Raw genomic sequence first — 21800 nt, forward strand, 5'->3', positions numbered from 1 at the left:
ACTTGATGGGACATGCATAAGGTTATACTAAGTAGTAAGTAACATGTAATATGTGTAGACTTGATGGGACATGCATAAGGCTATAATAAGTAATAAGTAACATGTAATATGTGTGGACTTGATGGGACATGCATAAGGCTATCCTAAGGAAAAAGTAACATGTAATATGGGTAGACTTGATGGGACATGCATAAGGCTATACTAAGGAAACAGTAACATGTAATATGGGTAGTCTTGATGGGACATGCATAAGGTTATCCTAAGTAATAAGTAACATGTAATATGTGTAGACTTGATGGGACATGCATAAGGCTATCCTAAGGAAAGAGTAACATGTAATATGTGTAGAATTGATGGGACATGCATAAGGCTATCCTAAGGAAACAGTAACATGTAATATGTGTAGAACTGATGGGACATGCATAAGGCTATCCTAAGGAAACAGTAACATGTAATATGTGTAGAATTGATGGGACATGCATAAGGCTATCCTAAGGAAACAGTAACATGTAATATGTGTAGAACTGATGGAACATGCATAAGGCTATACTAAGTAATAAGTAACATGTAATATGTGTAGACTTGATGGGACATACATAAGGCTATACTAAGTAATAAGTAACATGTAATATGTGTAGAACTGATGGGACATGCATAAGGCTATCCTAAGGTAAAAGTAACATGTAATATGTGTAGACTTGATGGTACATACATAAGGCTATACTAAGTAATAAGTAACATGTAATATGTGTAGACTTGATGGGACATGCATAAGGTTATACTAAGTAATAAGTAACATGTAATATGTGTAGACTTGATGGGACATGCATAAGGCTATCCTAAGGAAACAGTAACATGTAATATGTGTAGAACTGATGGGACATGCATAAGGCTATCCTAAGGTAAAAGTAACATGTAATATGTGTAGACTTGATGGGACATACATAAGGCTATACTAAGTAATAAGTAACATGTAATATGTGTAGACTTGATGTGACATGCATACGGTTATACTAAGTAATAAGTAACAGTAATATGTGTAGACTTGATGTGACATGCATACGGTTATACTAAGTAATAAGTAACAGTAATATGTGTAGACTTGATGGGACATGCATAAGGTTATACTAAGTAATAAGTAACATGTAATATGTGTAGACTTGATGGGACATGCATAAGGCTATCCTACGTAATAAGTAACATGTAATATGTGTAGACTTGATGTGACATGCATAAGGTTATACTAAGTAATAAGTAACATGTAATATGTGTAGACTTGATGGGACATGCATAAGGCTATCCTAAGTAATAAGTAACATGTAATATGTGTAGACTTGATGTGACATGCATAAGGCTATACTAAGTAATAAGTAACATGTAATATGTGTAGACTTGATGGGACATGCATAAGGCTATACTAAGTATTAAGTAACATGTAATATGTGTAGACTTGATGTGACATGCATAAGGCTATACTAAGTAATAAGTAACAGTAATATGTGTAGACTTGATGGGACATACATAAGGTTATACTAAGTAATAAGTAACATGTAATATGTGTAGACTTGATGGGACATGCATAAGGTTATACTAAGTAATAAGTAACATGTAATATGTGTAGACTTGATGGGACATGCATAAGGCTATACTAAGTAATAAGTAACATGTAATATATGAAGACTTGATGGGACATGCATAAGGAAATCCTAAGGTAAAAGTAACATGTAATATGGGTAGACTTGATGGGACATGCATAAGGCTATCCTAAGGAAACAGTAACATGTAATATGGGTAGACTTGATGGGACATGCATAAGGCTATCCTAAGGAAACAGTAACATGTAATATGTGTAGAATTGATGGGACATGCATAAGGCTATCCTAAGTAATAAGTAACATGTAATATGTGTACACTTGATGGGACATGCATAAGGCTATCCTAAGGAAACAGTAACATGTAATATGTGTAGAACTGATGGGACATGCATAAGGCTATCCTAAGGTAAAAGTAACATGTAATATGGGTAGACTTGATGGGACATGCATAAGGCTATACTAAGTAATAAGTAACATGTAATATGTGTAGACTTGATGGGACATGCATAAGGTTATACTAAGTAAAAAGTAACATGTAATATGTGTAGAACTGATGGGACATGCATAAGGTTATCCTAAGGAAACAGTAACATGTAATATGTGTAGACTTGATGGGACATGCATAAGGCTATCCTAAGGTAAAAGTAACATGTAATATGTGTAGAACTGATGGAACATGCATAAGGTTATCCTAAGGAAACTGTAATATGGGTAGACTTGATGGGACATTCATAAGGCTATCCTAAGGTAAAAGTAACAAGTAATATGTGTAGACTTGATGGGACATGCATAAGGCTATCCTAAGGTAAAAGTAATGTGTAATGTATAGACTTGATGGGACATGCATAAGGTTATACTAAGTAATAAGTAACATGTAATATGTGTAGACTTGATGGGACATGCATAAGGCTATCCTAAGTAATAAGTAACATGTAATATGTGTAGACTTGATGTGACATGCATAAGGTTATACTAAGTAATAAGTAACAGTAATATGTGTAGACTTGATGGGACATACATAAGGCTATACTAAGTAATAAGTAACATGTAATATGTGTAGACTTGATGGGACATGCATAAGGTTATACTAAGTAATAAGTAACATGTAATATGTGTAGACTTGATGGGACATGCATAAGGCTATACTAAGTAATAAGTAACATGTAATATGTGTAGACTTGATGGGACATGCATAAGGCTATACTAAGTAATAAGTAACAGTAATATGTGTAGACTTGATGGGACATGCATAAGGCTATACTAAGTAATAAGTAACATGTAATATATGAAGACTTGATGGGACATGCATAAGGAAATCCTAAGGTAAAAGTAACATGTAATATGGGTAGACTTGATGGGACATGCATAAGGCTATCCTAAGGAAACAGTAACATGTAATATGGGTAGACTTGATGGGACATGCATAAGGCTATCCTAAGGAAACAGTAACATGTAATATGTGTAGAATTGATGGGACATGCATAAGGCTATCCTAAGTAGTAAGTAACATGTAATATGTGTACACTTGATGGGACATGCATAAGGCTATCCTAAGGAAACAGTAACATGTAATATGTGTAGAACTGATGGGACATGCATAAGGCTATCCTAAGGTAAAAGTAACATGTAATATGGGTAGACTTGATAGGACATGCATAAGGCTATACTAAGTAATAAGTAACATGTAATATGTGTAGACTTGATGGGACATGCATAAGGCTATCCTAAGGTAAAAGTAACATGTAATATGTGTAGAACTGATGGGACATACATAAGGCTATACTAAGTAATAAGTAACATGTAATATGTGTAGACTTGATGGGACATGCATAAGGCTATCCTAAGGTAAAAGTAACGTGTAATATGTGTAGACTTGATGGGGCATGCATAAGGCTATCCTAAGGTAAAAGTAACATGTAATATGCGTAGACTTGATTGGACATACATAAGGCTATACTAAGTAATAAGTAACATGTAATATGTGTAGGCTTGATGGGACATGCATAAGGCTATCCTAAGGTAAAAGTAACATGTAATATGCGTAGACTTGATGGGCCTTTTTGGTTCAAATTTAATGTTTCTATCATTGTTTTTACTGCAGAGTGAGTGCACACACAAACCTTATCAAGATCATGATATCAGATGCCTTACGCATCCTGAGAGCCAGGGAATAACATCTCCTAAAATTTGACTAAGGCTCTTAGCTTTTTGGATTATTTAACAACATGTTTATACAAATGCTTTTCATGTGTTCTAAAAAAGTGTGTGTCTGGCTTATCAGTATTCAGTATCAGCTGAATCCTAAATTACAAATAAAAATTTCAACCCTGTCTGTAAAAATGTAACCATGGGGGTGTCCATCCTCGAATCCAAAGGCAACCATTCAGCCCTTCATTGGTTTTAATTTGTTTTCATTAACCAGAGTATATACTTATAAATACAGTGTGTATGTTTGTGTGAGTGTGTATAAAACAATATTAGTTTGTGAGGGGGATGGAAGTCTTTGTGAGTTCCCACCTTTTTTCTTTCTTTGTAGGACTTGTCTTCTGCATCCAACACATTATCCCTCTAGACCTCAGACCCCCACGGCAATAACCCCATCTTATGATTCCTCTAGCACACACAATGCCCTCTTATGTGGCCCGTTGCAGATAGAGGGTGCTGCACTGGGTGGGTCATGTAGAAGTATTCTATGGATATATATGCATAGGGTTTATACAGTGGAATCCTAGTACTGGTTTATTTTGGTGGAGTGGATTTCACTGTGGTATTGTGGTTAAAGTTAACTACATTTGGGGGTCTGGAGGTTATGGGGTTAATTGAGATGGGTTAGTTTAGAGTCTAGACCGTATAGGATAAATTGAGGAGGTGAGGTATTCCATATAGTGTTTATTGTGGTGAAGGGTTGTGTATAGGGTTACCTGCAGCAGATAATCATCTAATAAGCAGCTGGTTTTGGGGTTTACCACTCTGACCACTTTGTCATTTGGTAGCATAGGCATCACTCTCACCATGGCAGGACCTCCTGGCTCCCATTCACAGTGCGACATAAAAGGTGATAAACCTACCCATACTGTGTGTGTAATATTACCAGTAAATGTCCATGTGATAATTGTGGAAGAGGCTAGTGGTTTCCCCACATAAGGCTAATTTGGCTGCACATAAGCCGGGGGTATGTGTCATGGGCGACAATATAGTTGTCCTGTTGTCCATTTAGTAAGTCTGTAATTGGTGAGACTGTGGTTTTTGGGACTTAAACTGTGAATAGGGAGCAATGTAATAAGCGAACACTATGATTGGGAGTTTAGGGGGCGGGGCTCTGGTTGGGAGGCAGATCAGGGGACTCTTGTTGTCAAAGCTGTTCAGATGCTGCAACCTTGGTTGGGAGGGTGTAGTGTGAGGGACACTTTAAATGCTGCAGCCTTCTTTGGGGGGGGGGGGTAGTGTGAGGGGCAGTTTCGATTGAGCTCTAGTCTGGGAAACTGCAGTTAATAAATATGTGATTTTGGGAGTAGGGGTGTCAGGAGTCTGTAGTGTAATAAGGCTGCAGTCTAGTAAGGTGTTAGTGAAGCAGTAGAAGATAGCAGATGGTTAATCATTTTACAGTCTGACCATTTTTATTCCTTCAGAGCAACCAGAGATTGTATCCAGGATAGAGAGAGGAGTTGAGCCCTGTATCAGGATCCACGAGACGTCACAGCAACTACAAGCAGCAAATGCCACCCGTGCAGGTAGGTGGAGAGCATTTGTCTACTTCAGCACCTATCTGGTTTATCATACAGTATGTATTCATCAGCACCTATCTGGTTTTATAATACAGTATGTCTACTTCAGCACCTATCTGGTGTATCATACAGTATGTCTTCTTCAGCTCCTATCTGGTTTATTATACAGTATGTCTTCTTCAGCACCTATCTGGTTTATCATACATTATGTCTTCTTCAGCACCTATCTGGTGTATCATACAGTATGTCTACTTCAGCACCTATCTGGTTTTATAATACAATATGTCTACTTCAGCACCTATCTGGTGTATCATATAGTATGTCTACTTCAGCACCTATCTGGTTTTATAATACAGTATGTCTTTTTCAGCTCCTATCTGGTGTATCATATAGTATGTCTACTTCAGCACCTATCTGGTTTTATCATACAGTATGTCTACTTCGGCACCTATGTGGTTTATCATACAGTATGTCTTCTTCAGCACCTATCTGGTTTATCATACAGTATGTCTACTTCGACACCTATCTGGGGTATCATACAGTATGTCTACTTCAGCACCTATCTGGTTTATCATACAGTATGTCTTCTTCAGCACCTATCTGGTTTATCATAGAGTTTGTCTTCTTCAGCACCTATCTGGTGTATCATATAGTATGTCTACTTCAGCACCTATCTGGTTTTATAATACTGTATGTCTACTTCAGCACCTATCTGGTGTATCATATAGTATGTCTTCTTCAGCACCTATCTGGTTTTATAATACAGTATGTCTTTTTCAGCTCCTATGTATGTCTTCTTCTTTGTGTTCACTTTTCTAAACACCCCTCTAGGTGACCATCCTGTATGTAACATCATTCTAAGTATTCCTTAAATTCACTTACCTGCCTAAGTCTAGAAAAAAACTATTTATGCTTACCTGATAAATTAATTTCTTTTATGATGGTGAGATTCCACGAGCCATAACATGCGGAATTAAAGTTCAGTCCTACAGTAAGAGGAAAAACACCCCCACAACAGAGATTTTATCCCTTTTTCTTTCCCATGATTCCTTAGTCATACATATGGCCAATGGAAAGGAAATAAAAAGAAAGGAAAAACAGGGTAAAAGAAGTGCAAACGGGTTCTGCCCCCAACTGTTGTAAAAAACAAGGGCAGGTATCATGGACTCTGACCATTATAAAATAAATTAACTTATCAGGTAAGCATACATTTTTTCTTTCATAAGATCTTGCAAGAGTCATCACATGTGGAATCCTATAGCCAAGCTGTGAAGTCTGAGACTACCATGAAATAGGGTAGGAAAAACAGTTAAAGGGACAGTATACATCAATTGTCATATAACTGCATGTAATAGACACTACTAAACAGAAAAATATGCACAGGTACTGATCTAAAAATCAATTATTAAAGCTTTTAAAAACTTACTTAGAAGCTCCCAGTTTTGCACTGTTGATGAGGTTAGCCTGAGACACCGAGTGAAAGAGGCTGTGAAATCAAGAAGAGCAGACACATTCCCCCCCTCCCCTGCATATGAAAAGACCCATTACGCAAATAGGAATCTTTAGACTTGAGTATACATCTGATACTTTGGGGCTTGGTTAGGAATCTAAAAATCAGCACAATGTTATTTAAAAAAAAAAAAAAGCTGAACTTTACATTGTTACAAAAACACTCCCAGATGGGCTATATAAATGTATTATCTACAACACATTTATGCAAATAAAAATCTAGTGTACAATGTCCCTTTAAGCGGGGTAAAGACTCTAAACAGGCACTGCAGCCTGCTGAACTTTCTTACCAAAATCAGCCTTAGAAGTGGCACGTTCTCTGTGGATAGGGAGATGCTAGTGGATATCTTTCAAGTGTATGGAAGACATAAGTTGACTCTCCTGCACTATATAATGCGAAAAGTCCCTATTTGAAAGTTGGTCTATTTGAATCGTATTGCGCAGCTGTTACCCTGTTCCTCCCTATTAGCCGCGAGGAGCAGCTGCTTTTACTGAGTGAACAAGTAGTATTACATTAAGAGTTAATAGAAAATATGAGAAGCGCTCTATCTAAAGGCTAAAGACATTTAAAAACCAGTATAAAATTAGAGAATAGAGCTGGTGAATAATCTAATATCTATCCAATATTATGACTGATAAAAAAAATCCCAATTAATTTATACTAATACTTCACAATAATAAGAGATCGTGGCTACTTATATCTCTCAGTCCTGTGTGTAAATAACTCCGTTAGTAATCATCAATTCTAATTTATTATCAACTTCAATATAATTTAAAAAACATAACATAAAACAATATCATAAAATAACAATTGAGTGCGCACTCTTAGCAAAACTAAAAACCAAACGGTTAGACACATTAACAGCAGTGAATGACCATCTATTACGTAGCTTCTCCAATAGTCACGTGTTTTTTTACTGGCCAGTAATATCCTTGGATTATCGTTACAAGGAATTCAAAAGTTGAAGCGGTTACCTTGTATATGCATATAGTAATTTGTTTCCAATATATATGTGTAAACTGTTGCAAATCAAATTTAAAGTCAATTGTTTCCACTTGACGTGTCAGGCTGAGATTATGGTAACAAGAAAGTCTCATTATGTCAACTTCCCAAATAATGTTTTCCTCCACCACTTATTCTCGCCCCTATCCGGCCTAAACAGATCTTTATTACCTTGCCTTCTGATTATACGTTAGGAACTTCTGTAGTGTTCTCAGGTTGTCAGATCCTCTCCACGGTCGGATGGGTTCCCACGGATTCAGCGCTGGTTTTATTCCGGTTTGATTTGTACTCTGATTATACACGTATCTCTTTCTTTACCTTCCAGCGATTTTTTTGGGGTTTCTCTGCAACAATTAATTATTCAACTTTTGCAATCCCAATAAAAATAAATATATTTCTTCTGTTAAGTGTGATCAGTCCACGGGTCATCATTACTTCTGGGATATTAACTGCTCCCCTACAGGAAGTGCAAGAGGATTCACCCAGCAGAGCTGCATATAGCTCCTCCCCTCTACGTCACTCCCAGTCATTCTCTTGCACCCAACGACTAGATAGGATGTGTGAGAGGACTATGGTGATTATACTTAGTTTTATATCTTCAATCAAAAGTTTGTTATTTTAAAATAGCACCGGAGTGTGTTATTACCTCTCTGGCAGAGTTTGAAGAAGAATCTACCAGAGTTTTTGCTATGATTTTAGCCGGAGTAGTTAAGATCATATTGCTGTTTCTCGGCCATCTGAGGAGAGGTAAACTTCAGATCAGGGGACAGCGGGCAGATGAATCTGCATAGAGGTATGTAGCAGCTTTTATTTTCTGACAATGGAATTGATGAGAAAATCCTGCCATACCGATATAATGTCATGTATGTATACTTTACACTTCAGTATTCTGGAAGAATGGTACTTCACTAGAATTACACTGTAAGAAGTACATAAAGCTGTTTAATAACTAGAAATTATGTTTAACGTTTTTGCTGGAATGTAAAATCGTTTTCATTTGCTGAGGTACTGAGTGAATAAATGTTTGGGCACTATTTTTCCACTTGGCAGTTGCTTAATCTTTTTCTGACAGTTTCTGTTCTCTCTCACTGCTGTGTGTGAGGGGGAGGGGCCGTTTTTTGGCGCTTTTGCTACGCATCAGATATTTCAGTCAGCAGCTCATTGTATTTCCTGCATGATCCGGTTCATCTCTACAGAACTCAGGGGTCTTCAAAACTTATTTTGAGGAAGGTAATTTCTCTCAGCAGAGCTGTGAGAATTATAGTTTGACTGATATAAAAAACGTTTATTCTGTAATTGTTTACTGCTTTCAGAATTTGTTATCTTTGCTAATGGGATTAAACCTTTGCTAAAGTTGTGTTGTTTACAAGGATTGAGGCTATAACTGTTTCAATTTATTAATTTTCAACTGTCATAGATCTTCTGTGCTTCTTAAAGGCACAGTACGTTTTTAATATTATTCTAATTGAATTGTATTCCAAGTTGCAAGTTTATTTGCTAGTGTGTTAAACATGTCTGATTCAGAGGAAGATACCTGTGTCATTTGTTGCAATGCCAAAGTGGAGCCCAATAGAAATTTATGTACTAACTGTATTGATGCTACTTTAAATAAAAGTCAATCTGTACAAATTGAACAAATTTCACCAAACAACGAGGGGAGAGTTATGCCGACTAACTCGCCTCACGTGCCAGTACCTGCATCTCCCGCTCGGGAGGTGCGTGATATTGTAGCGCCGAGTACATCTGGGCGGCCATTACAAATCACATTACAGGATATGGCTACTGTTATGACTGAAGTTTTGGCTAAATTACCAGAACTAAGAGGTAAGCGTGATCACTCTGGGGTGAGAACAGAGTGCGCTGATAATATTAGGGCCATGTCAGACACTGCGTCACAGGTGGCAGAACATGAGGACGGAGAACTTCATTCTGTGGGTGACGGTTCTGATCCAAACAGACTGGATTCAGATATTTCAAATTTTAAATTTAAACTGGAAAACCTCCGTGTATTACTAGGGGAGGTGTTAGCGGCTCTGAATGATTGTAACACAGTTGCAATACCAGAGAAAATGTGTAGGTTGGATAAATATTTTGCGGTACCGACGAGTACTGAGGTTTTTCCTATACCTAAGAGACTTACTGAAATTGTTACTAAGGAGTGGGATAGACCCGGTGTGCCGTTCTCACCCCCTCCGATATTTAGAAAAATGTTTCCAATAGACGCCACCACACGGGACTTATGGCAAACGGTCCCTAAGGTGGAGGGAGCAGTTTCTACTTTAGCTAAGCGTACCACTATCCCGGTGGAGGATAGCTGTGCTTTTTCAGATCCAATGGATAAAAAATTAGAGGGTTACCTTAAGAAAATGTTTGTTCAACAAGGTTTTATATTGCAACCCCTTGCATGCATTGCGCCGATCACGGCTGCAGCGGCGTTCTGGATTGAGTCTCTGGAAGAGAACATTAGTTCAGCTACTCTGGACGACATTACGGACAGGCTTAGAGTCCTTAAACTAGCTAATTCATTCATTTCGGAGGCCGTAGTACATCTAACTAAACTTACGGCGAAGAATTCAGGATTCGCCATTCAGGCACGCAGGGCGCTGTGGCTAAAATCCTGGTCAGCTGATGTTACTTCTAAGTCTAAATTGCTTAATATACCTTTCAAAGGGCAGACCTTATTCGGGCCCGGGTTGAAAGAGATTATCGCTGACATTACAGGAGGTAAAGGCCATGCCCTGCCTCAGGACAAAGCCAAAGCTAAGACTAGACAGTCTAATTTTCGTTCCTTTCGTAATTTCAAAACAGGAGCAGCATCAACTTCCTCTGCACCAAAACAGGAAGGAGCTGTTGCTCGCTACAGACAAGGCTGGAAACCTAACCAGTCCTGGAACAAGGGCAAGCAGACCAGGAAACCTGCTGCTGCCCCTAAAACAGCATGAATTGAGGGCCCCCGATCCGGGATCGGATCTAGTGGGGGGCAGACTTTCTCTTTTCGCCCAGGCTTGGGCAAGAGATGTCCAGGATCCCTGGGCGCTAGAGATAATATCTCAGGGATACCTTCTGGACTTCAAATACTCTCCTCCAAGAGAGAGATTTCATCTGTCAAGGTTGTCAACAATCCAGACAAAGAAAGAGGCGTTTCTACGCTGCGTACAAGAGCTCTTGTTAATGGGAGTAATCCATCCAGTTCCACGATCGGAACAGGGACAGGGGTTTTACTCAAATCTGTTTGTGGTTCCCAAAAAAGAGGGAACTTTCAGACCAATCCTGGACTTAAAGATCCTAAACAAATTCCTAAGAGTTCCATCGTTCAAGATGGAGACTATTCGGACAATTTTACCTATGATCCAAGAGGGTCAGTACATGACCACTGTAGATTTAAAGGATGCTTACCTTCACATACCGATTCACAAAGATCATTACCGGTACCTAAGGTTTGCCTTCCTAGACAGGCATTACCAGTTTGTGGCTCTTCCATTCGGATTGGCTACAGCTCCAAGAATCTTCACAAAGGTTCTGGGTGCTCTTCTGGCGGTACTAAGACCGCGGGGAATCTCGGTAGCTCCATACCTAGACGACATTCTGATTCAAGCTTCAAGCTTTCAAACTGCCAAGTCTCATACAGAGTTTGTACTGGCATTTCTAAGGTCACATGGATGGAAGGTGAACGAAAAGAAAAGTTCACTCGTTCCACTCACAAGAGTTCCCTTCCTGGGGACTCTTATAGATTCTGTAAAAATGAAGATTTACCTGACAGAGGACAGGCTAACAAGACTTCAAAGTGCTTGCCGCACCCTTCATTCCATTCAACACCCGTCAGTGGCTCAATGCATGGAGGTAATCGGCTTAATGGTAGCGGCAATGGACATAGTACCCTTTGCACGCCTACACCTCAGACCACTGCAACTGTGCATGCTAAGTCAGTGGAATGGGGATTACTCAGACTTATCCCCTTCTCTGAATCTGGATCAAGAGACCAGAAATTCTCTTCTTTGGTGGCTTTCTCGGCCACATCTGTCCAGGGGGATGCCATTCAGCAGACCAGACTGGACAATTGTAACAACAGACGCCAGCCTTCTAGGTTGGGGTGCCGTCTGGAATTCTCTGAAGGCTCAGGGACAATGGAGTCAGGAGGAGAGTCTCCTGCCAATAAACATTCTGGAATTGAGAGCAGTTCTCAATGCCCTCCTGGCTTGGCCCCAGTTGACAACTCGGGGGTTCATCAGGTTTCAGTCGGACAACATCACGACTGTAGCTTACATCAACCATCAGGGAGGGACAAGAAGCTCCCTAGCTATGATGGAAGTATCAAAGATAATTCGCTGGGCAGAGTCTCACTCTTGCCACCTGTCAGCAATCCACATCCCGGGAGTGGAGAACTGGGAGGCGGATTTCTTAAGTCGTCAGACTTTTCATCCGGGGGAGTGGGAACTTCATCCGGAGGTCTTTGCCCAAATACTTCGACGTTGGGGCAAACCAGAGATAGATCTCATGGCGTCTCGACAGAACGCCAAGCTTCCTCGTTACGGGTCCAGGTCCAGGGATCCAGGAGCAGTCCTGATAGATGCCCTGACAGCACCTTGGGACTTCAGGATGGCTTACGCGTTTCCACCCTTCCCGATGCTTCCTCGATTGATTGCCAGAATCAAACAAGAGAGAGCATCAGTGATTCTAATAGCACCTGCGTGGCCACGCAGGACTTGGTATGCAGACCTGGTGGACATGTCATCCTGTCCACCTTGGTCTCTACCTCTGAAACAGGACCTTCTGATACAGGGTCCCTTCAAACATCAAAGTCTAACTTCTCTGAAGCTGACTGCTTGGAAATTGAACGCTTGATTTTATCAAGACGTGGGTTTTCTGAGTCAGTTATTGATACCTTAATACAGGCTAGGAAACCTGTTACCAGAAAGATTTACCATAAGATATGGCGTAAATACCTATATTGGTGTGAATCCAAAGGTTACTCTTGGAGTAAGGTTAGGATTCCTAGGATATTGTCTTTTCTACAAGAAGGTTTAGAAAAGGGTTTATCTGCTAGTTCATTAAAGGGACAGATCTCAGCTCTGTCCATTCTGTTACACAAACGTCTGTCAGAAGTTCCTGAGGTCCAGGCTTTTTGTCAGGCTTTGGCCAGGATTAAGCCTGTGTTTAAAACTGTTGCTCCACCATGGAGTTTAAACCTTGTTCTTAATGTTTTACAGGGCGTTCCGTTTGAACCCCTTCATTCCATTGATATAAAGTTGTTATCTTGGAAAGTTCTATTTTTAATGGCTATTTCCTCGGCTCGAAGAGTCTCTGAATTATCAGCCTTACATTGTGATTCTCCTTATTTGATTTTTCATTCGGATAAGGTAGTTCTCCGTACTAAACCTGGGTTCTTACCTAAGGTAGTTACTAACAGGAATATCAATCAAGAGATTGTTGTTCCTTCTTTATGCCCAAATCCTTCTTCGAAGAAGGAACGTCTACTGCACAACCTGGATGTAGTCCGTGCTCTAAAATTTTACTTACAGGCAACTAAGGAATTTCGACAAACGTCTTCTCTGTTTGTCGTTTACTCTGGGCAGAGGAGAGGTCAAAAAGCTTCTGCTACCTCTCTTTCTTTTTGGCTTCGTAGCATAATTCGTTTAGCTTATGAGACTGCTGGACAGCAGCCTCCTGAAAGGATTACAGCTCATTCTACTAGAGCTGTGGCTTCCACTTGGGCCTTTAAGAATGAGGCCTCTGTTGAACAGATTTGCAAGGCTGCAACTTGGTCTTCGCTTCATACTTTTTCAAAATTTTACAAATTTGACACTTTTGCTTCATCGGAGGCTATTTTTGGGAGAAAGGTTCTTCAGGCAGTGGTTCCTTCTGTATAAAGAGCCTGCCTATCCCTCCCGTCATCCGTGTACTTTTGCTTTGGTATTGGTATCCCAGAAGTAATGATGACCCGTGGACTGATCACACTTAACAGAAGAAAACATAATTTATGCTTACCTGATAAATTCCTTTCTTCTGTAGTGTGATCAGTCCACGGCCCGCCCTGTTTTAAGGCAGGTAAATATTTTTTAATTTATACTCCAGTCACCACTTCACCCTTGGCTTTTCCTTTCTCGTTGGTCCTTGGTCGAATGACTGGGAGTGACGTAGAGGGGAGGAGCTATATGCAGCTCTGCTGGGTGAATCCTCTTGCACTTCCTGTAGGGGAGCAGTTAATATCCCAGAAGTAATGATGACCCGTGGACTGATCACACTACAGAAGAAAGGAATTTATCAGGTAAGCATAAATTATGTTTTTCTTCTCTTAGCTCATAGTCCAGCACAATAATCTACGCGTTTCAGCTCATATAGAGCCTTTATCAAGATGCTCTCTATGAGTGTGCTTCGTCTTTATAAAGGCTTTCTAATTGGATCAGGTGTTTCTCCTTTATTTTTAACTTTTTCACTTTTAAAGGGATAGTTTCATATGGTCATTCTCTTCCGCAATTCATAAACTTAAAGAGTTCAAAATTGATTACTAAACACAGTTATTCCATACCTACAGGCATACTGTCTAGTAACGCTTCCTAGGAATTATATATTTAATACATTTAATACAGACTTAGATTCTGGACTGATATCCAAAAGTTGTTTCATTTATAAGAGAACATATATGAACACCACGTAAACAATTCTATATAAGTAAGTTAATAACTACAATTTATATTTTTCTTAAAACGATTTTAAAATTCTAAAATTATTAAAATTCTAAAATTATATAAAAAATGAATGGAACACCATTAAAATTACATATGTATAAAAGGATTTAAATCCAGTTCTGCATTTAAACCAAACGGGTGAAGGGTTTTAAAATTATAAATTAATTCAGCTTCACTATATAATAAATTATTTTCAAAATTACCCCCCCCCCCCGCTCCAATTTTTCTTCACTAATTTTATGCCCCAAAATTTAAAACCTCTTGTGCTTTTATTATGCACTTCTTTAAAATGTTTGGATAACATATGGCCCTCAAATCCATTCTTTATATTATTCAAATGTTCACATATCCTATCTTTTAGGGGTCTACTCGTTTGCCCCAAATACTGTTTCAAACATAAACATTGAATAACATAAATAACACCTCTATCCCTACATCTTATGTCTTTTATTATATATTCCTTTTGGGTAGTACAGGCAGTTACTTTCTTGGTTTTACAGCTGTATTTACACGCTGTGCAAAGGTGGCAAGGGAAAAAGCCACTCAAAGTATTTCTATATAGATCCGCTTGTATTTTATTTTCTATTTGTTTAAATTCCCTTGGACATAAAATGTTTTTAAAATGTCTTGCTTTTTTATAAATTATCTGTGGTTTGCTATTTATATTCTTTCCAAGGATGGGGTCCATAGTTAAAATATTCCAATGTTTATAAAATATTTTATTAATCTCTTTATGCTGTTCATTAAAAGTTGTTATAAAAGGTACAAATAACTTATCTTCTTCTTTATTATTCATACTTCTTTCTTTATATAGAATTTCATCTTGGGGTATTTTGCCTACATCTATTTTGATTTTACTAATTTCTTCTTGTCTATATCCTCTTTCTAAACATCTTTCTTCCAATATTTTGGCTTGCTGTTCATAGTCGCTTATATTTGTACAATTCTTTTTCACTCTTAAGAACTGGCCCTTAGGTATGTTTCTCTTCCATCTCCTGTGATGGCAGCTCTCTGCGTGGATATAATTATTAGTATCCACTTTTTTTTTAAAAAGTTTGGGTTACAATTTGATTATCCACAATTTATATTATAATATCTAGGAAGGCCAGTTTTGAAGTGCTAATTTCATGGGTGAATTTTAATCCCAGCTGATTACTATTAATATCCTCAATGAACAGATATAATAATTCCACATCCCCTTTCCAGATGATTATTAAATCATCTATATATCTTTTATACAGCACAAGGTTTGCCTCCCAGCTACCAGTATATATAAACTTTTCCTCAAACATTCCCATATACAAATTTGCATAGCTGGGGGCAAACCTCGTGCCCATTGCTGTACCTTTTTGTTGTAGATACATTTGTCCATTGAATGAGAATGAATTGTTTTTAAGTATGAATTCAATGCAGTTTAAAAGAAATATATGCAATGTGACCTGATCACAACAGAGGGGGCGCTAAAGATAGGACAATGGAATAATAAACATCTATAAAAAATAATAATATTGATAATAAAAACAACAAAAATGTGTATAATAACAACAAAATATGTGGCAAGCAATTATCTTGCAACAAATGAAACCCTTTGGGGAGTGAAAAAGGGTATTAGTGTCCTTTAGATAATGGACGAATTTCTGTGTTGGCTGCCTCCTCCTCGCCGGTTGGTCCAGGTGTAACTATGAAAAATGAAGAAAAACAGAGGGGCGCCTCATGTGTGGTATCGTCAGTGGGAAACAGAAAATCATAAATAATATAGCCAAATGAGTACTCACATACTCCAGTAGCACACTTATGTGCTGGTAGGGACAGGCTGCAGAATAAAAAAGGTGTGACAGCTCACCCGTCCAACAGCGCTCTTAGTGTTGTACTGCTGGTACTACAGTGAAGATACAAAACAAGAGCACTACATGTGCAGACTATTTAAGATGCAACCAATAGTATTTTCTTAATACAAGTGGGTACTCACATACTCCAGGAGCACACCAATGTGCTTGTGGAAACCGGCTGCAGATTTAGGCAGGTGTGGCAGCTCACCCAAACAGATGGTCTCTTGATGGTTTTGGTGTTTGTAAAGCAGAAGGTACAATAATCCAGGTATACTGAATCCAGTGTCAAATTAATCTCTTTGTGTACCAGAAAAAGGCAGAATGTAGGTAGAGAGATCCACTCAAAAAATAAAAGTCCAAAATATTTATTAAAAACAAAGGGTTAAAAATAAACAACACAGTAGTTGTTAATAATAATAATAACAAGTGGATAACAGGGTGACCAGTGTTACCCCAATGATTGCAACGCGTTTCTCGGTTCACAGACCGTTTCATCAGGCAAATTATCATTCCATTTTATTTCTTTTAATAAGTTGAATAAATCAGTAGAATTTTTTAGGTATGCTGGCAATTCTTTCACATATCCTTGTAGATAGGTATCAACATAATGGGACAGATTCGAGGTTACAGAATCTATCCCAGAAATAATAGCGCGACCTGGGGGTTTCAATGGATTTTTATGCAACTTTGACAAGTAATAGAAAACAGGAGTTTTTGGATATGTTATGACTAGGAATTGATATTCACTTTGTGTTATATCTGTTCATTGAGGATATTAATAGTAATCAGCTGGGATTAAAATTCACCCATGAAATTAGCACTTCAAAACTGGCCTTCCTAGATATTATAATATAAATTGTGGATAATCAAATTGTAACCCAAACTTTTTAAAAAAAAAGTGGATACTAATAATTATATCCACGCAGAGAGCTGCCATCACAGGAGATGGAAGAGAAACATACCTAAGGGCCAGTTCTTAAGAGTGAAAAAGAATTGTACAAATATAAGCGACTATGAACAGCAAGCCAAAATATTGGAAGAAAGATGTTTAGAAAGAGGATATAGACAAGAAGAAATTAGTAAAATCAAAATAGATGTAGGCAAAATACCCCAAGATGAAATTCTATATAAAGAAAGAAGTATGAATAATAAAGAAGAAGATAAGTTATTTGTACCTTTTATAACAACTTTTAATGAACAGCATAAAGAGATTAATAAAATATTTTATAAACATTGGAATATTTTAACTATGGACCCCATCCTTGGAAAGAATATAAATAGCAAACCACAGATAATTTATAAAAAAGCAAGACATTTTAAAAACATTTTATGTCCAAGTGAATTTAAACAAATAGAAAATAAAATACAAGTGGATTTATATAGAAATACTTTGAGTGGCTTTTTCCCTTGCCACCTTTGCACAGCGTGTAAATACAGCTGTAAAACCAATAAAGTAACTGCCTGTACTACCCAAAAGGAATATATAATAAAGGACATAAGATGCAGGGATAGAGGTGTTATTTATGTTGTTCAATGTTTATGTTTGAAACAGTATTTGGGGCAAACGAGTAGACCCCTAAAAGATAGGATATGTGAACATTTGAATAATATAAAGAATGGATTTGAGGGCCATATGTTATCCAAACATTTTAAAGTAGTGCATAATAAAAGCACAAGAGGTTTTAAATTTTGGGGCATAAAATTAGTGAAGAAAAATTGGAGCGGGGGGGGGGGGTAATTTTGAAAATAATTTATTATATAGTGAAGCTGAATTAATTTATAATTTTAAAACCCTTCACCCGTTTGGTTTAAATGCAGAACTGGATTTAAATCCTTTTATACATATGTAATTTTAATGGTGTTCCATTCATTTTTTATATAATTTTAGAATTTTAATAATTTTAGAATTTTAAAATCGTTTTAAGAAAAATATAAATTGTAGGTATTAACTTATTTACTTATATAGAATTGTTTACATGGTGTTCATATATGTTCTCTTATAAATGAAACAACTTTTGGATATCAGTCCAGAATCTAAGTCTGTATTAAATGTATTTAATATATAATTCCTAGGAAGCGTTACTAGACAGTATGCCTGTAGGTATAGAATAACTGTGTTTAGTAATCAATTTTGAACTCTTTAAGTTTATGAATTGCGGAAGAGAATGACCATATGATACTATCCCTTTAAAAGTGAAAAAGTTAAAAATAAAGGAGAAACACCTGATCCAATTAGAAAGCCTTTATAAAGACGAAGCACACTCATAGAGAGCATCTTGATAAAGGCTCTATATGAGCTGAAACGCGTAGATTATTGTGCTGGACTATGAGCTAAGAGAAGAAAATATATTTATTTTTTATTGGGATTGCAAAAGTTGAATAATTAATTGTTGCAGAGAAACCCCAAAAAATCGCTGGAAGGTAAAGAAAGAGATACGTTTATAATCAGAATACAAATCAAACCGGAATAAAACCACCGCTGAATCCGTGGGAATCCATCCGACCGTGGAGAGGATCTGACAACCTGAGAACACTACAGAAGTTCCAAACGTATAATCAGAAGGCAAGGTAATAAAGATCTGTTTAGGCCGGATAGGGGCGAGAATAAGTGGTGGAGGAAAACATTATTTGGGAAGTTGACGGGATAAAAACCACCCGGTTGTGGAAACATAATGAGACTTTCTTGTTACCGTCTTTAGGATAAAATGATTATACATAATCTCTGCCTGACACGTCAAGTGGAAACAATTGACTTTAAATTTAATTTGCAACAGTTTACACATATATATTGGAAACAAATTACTATATGCATATACAAGGTAACCGCTTCAACTTTTGAATTCCTTGTAACGATAATCCAAGGATATTACTGGCCAGTAAAAAAAACACGTGACTATTGGAGAAGCTACGTAATAGATGGTCATTCACTGCTGTTAATGTGTCTTACCGTTTGGTTTTTAGTTTTGCTAAGAGTGCGCACTCAATTGTTATTTTATGATATTGTTTTATGTTATGTTTTTTTAAATTATATTGAAGTTGATAATAAATTAGAATTGATGATTACTAACGGAGTTGTTTACACACAGGACTGAGAGATATAAGTAACCACGATCTCTTATTTTTGTGAAGTATTAGTATAAATTAATTGGGATTTTTTTATCAGTCATAATATTGGATAGATATTAGATTATTCACTAGCTCTATTCTCTAATTTTATACTGGTTTTTAAATGTCTTTAGCCTTTAGATAGAGCGCTTCTCATATTTTCTATTAACTATTTATGTAAATTATCTGTTGCACAGGTACAGTATTGAGAAGCTTGACACTATTTCTCTTAGTGTGAGTAATTTCTTTACATTACATAGTATTACATTAAGAAACCGTCTTACAGCACACACACCATATTTCTGTCCCTTATTTTACGCCAGGTACGAATCTTACAGACGCTGGAGCAGTATTACCGGACGAGGAGTTGCATATGGAGCTGCAGGTTCAGTGCCCAGGTACGCTGTGTGGTACCTATATATGAATCAGTGCAGCATCATGTTACTAAATAACTGCTGAATATGTGCAACAAATATATAAAATAAGTAACCCCTTAGCTGCCAGACAAATGTTGTGATTTTAAGAGAGATATTATACACATTTACCGTTTACATGATAAAATAATCGTTTCTTTAAAAAATTATACTGATCTAGCTTTGTGCCATATGAATACATTTTTATGAAGTTTATACCTTAATTTCATAACGCTGAATACCTCCTGCTACAGCCTAAATGCAAGAGCTGTCTCTCAGTAATGGGACAAACGCACAATGCTTACCAGCACTGCAGTATAAACTGCTCTCTGTAACTCACCACAAACACACAATACTTACCAGCACTGCAGTATAAACAGCTCTCTGTGACTAACCACAAACACACAATACTTACCAGCACTGCAGTATAAACAGCTCTCTGTAACTCACCACAAACACACAATACTTACCAGCACTGCAGTATAAACTGCTCTCTGTAACTCACCACAAACACACAATACTTACCAGCACTGCAGTATAAACAGCTCTCTGTGACTAACCACAAACACACAATACTTACCAGCACTGCACTATAAACAGCTCTCTGTGACTAACCACAAACACACAATACTTACCAGCACTGCAGTATAAACAGCTCTCTGTAACTCACCACAAACACACAATACTTACCAGCACTGCAGTATAAACAGCTCTCTGTGACTAACCACAAACACACAATACTTACCAGCACTGCAGTATAAACAGCTCTCTGTGACTAACCACAAACACACAATACTTACCAGCACTGCAGTATAAACAGCTCTCTGTAACTAACCACAAACACACAATACTTACCAGCACTGCAGTATAAACAGCTCTCTGTGACTAACCACAAACACACAATACTTACCAGCACTGCAGTATAAACAGCTCTCTGTAACTAAACACAAACACACAATACTTACCAGCACTGCAGTATAAACAGCTCTCTGTGACTAACCACAAACACACAATACTTACCAGCACTGCAGTATAAACAGCTCTCTGTAACTAACCACAAACACACAATACTTACCAGCACTGCAGTATAAACAGCTCTCTGTGACTAACCACACACACACAATACTTACCAGCACTGCAGTATAAACAGCTCTCTGTAACTAACCACAAACACACAATACTTACCAGCACTGCAGTATAAACAGCTCTCTGTAACTAAACACAAACACACAATACTTACCAGCACTGCAGTATAAACAGCTCTCTGTAACTAACCACAAACACACAATACTTACCAGCACTGCAGTATAAACTGCTCTCTGTGACTAACCACAAACACACAATACTTACCAGCACTGCAGTATAAACAGCTCTGTGACTAACCACAAACACACAATACTTACCAACACTGCACTATAAACTGCTCTCTGTGACTAACCACAAACACACAATACTTACCAGCACTGCAGTATAAACAGCTCTCTGTGATTAACAACAAACATACAATACTTACCAGCACTACAGTATAAACAACTCTCTGTGACTAACCACAAACACACAATACTTACCAGCACTGCAGTATAAACAGCTCTCTGTAACTAAACACAAACACACAATACTTACCAGCACTGCAGTATAAACAGCTCTCTGTAACTAAACACAAACACACAATACTTACCAGTACTGCAGTATAAACATCTCTCTGTAACTAAACACAAACACACAATACTTACCAGTACTGCAGTATAAACAGCTCTCTGTAACTAAACACAAACACACAATACTTACCAGTACTGCAGTATAAACAGCTCTCTGTAACTAAACACAAACACACAATACTTACCAGTACTGCAGTATAAACAGCTCTCTGTAACTAACCACAAACACACAATACTTACCAGTACTGCAGTATAAACAGCTCTCTGTAACTAAACA

At 37.6% G+C, this 21800-nt stretch overlaps 1 protein-coding gene across 1 annotated transcript in view; it reads left to right on the forward strand.

The window, feature by feature from the left end:
* The window catches only part of LOC128659698 (zinc finger protein 783), a 72033-nt gene that overhangs the window by 46167 nt on the left and 4066 nt on the right, over positions 1-21800 (forward strand). The window contains exons 3-4 of the mRNA XM_053713269.1: positions 5225-5326; positions 19776-19850. Of these exons, the coding sequence (XP_053569244.1) occupies positions 5225-5326; positions 19776-19850 (177 nt within the window). The remainder of the gene's footprint in view (positions 1-5224; positions 5327-19775; positions 19851-21800) is intronic.

This window comes from Bombina bombina, chromosome 5 (genome assembly GCF_027579735.1).
Source record: "Bombina bombina isolate aBomBom1 chromosome 5, aBomBom1.pri, whole genome shotgun sequence".
In the NCBI taxonomy this organism is placed as follows: Eukaryota; Metazoa; Chordata; class Amphibia; order Anura; family Bombinatoridae; genus Bombina; species Bombina bombina.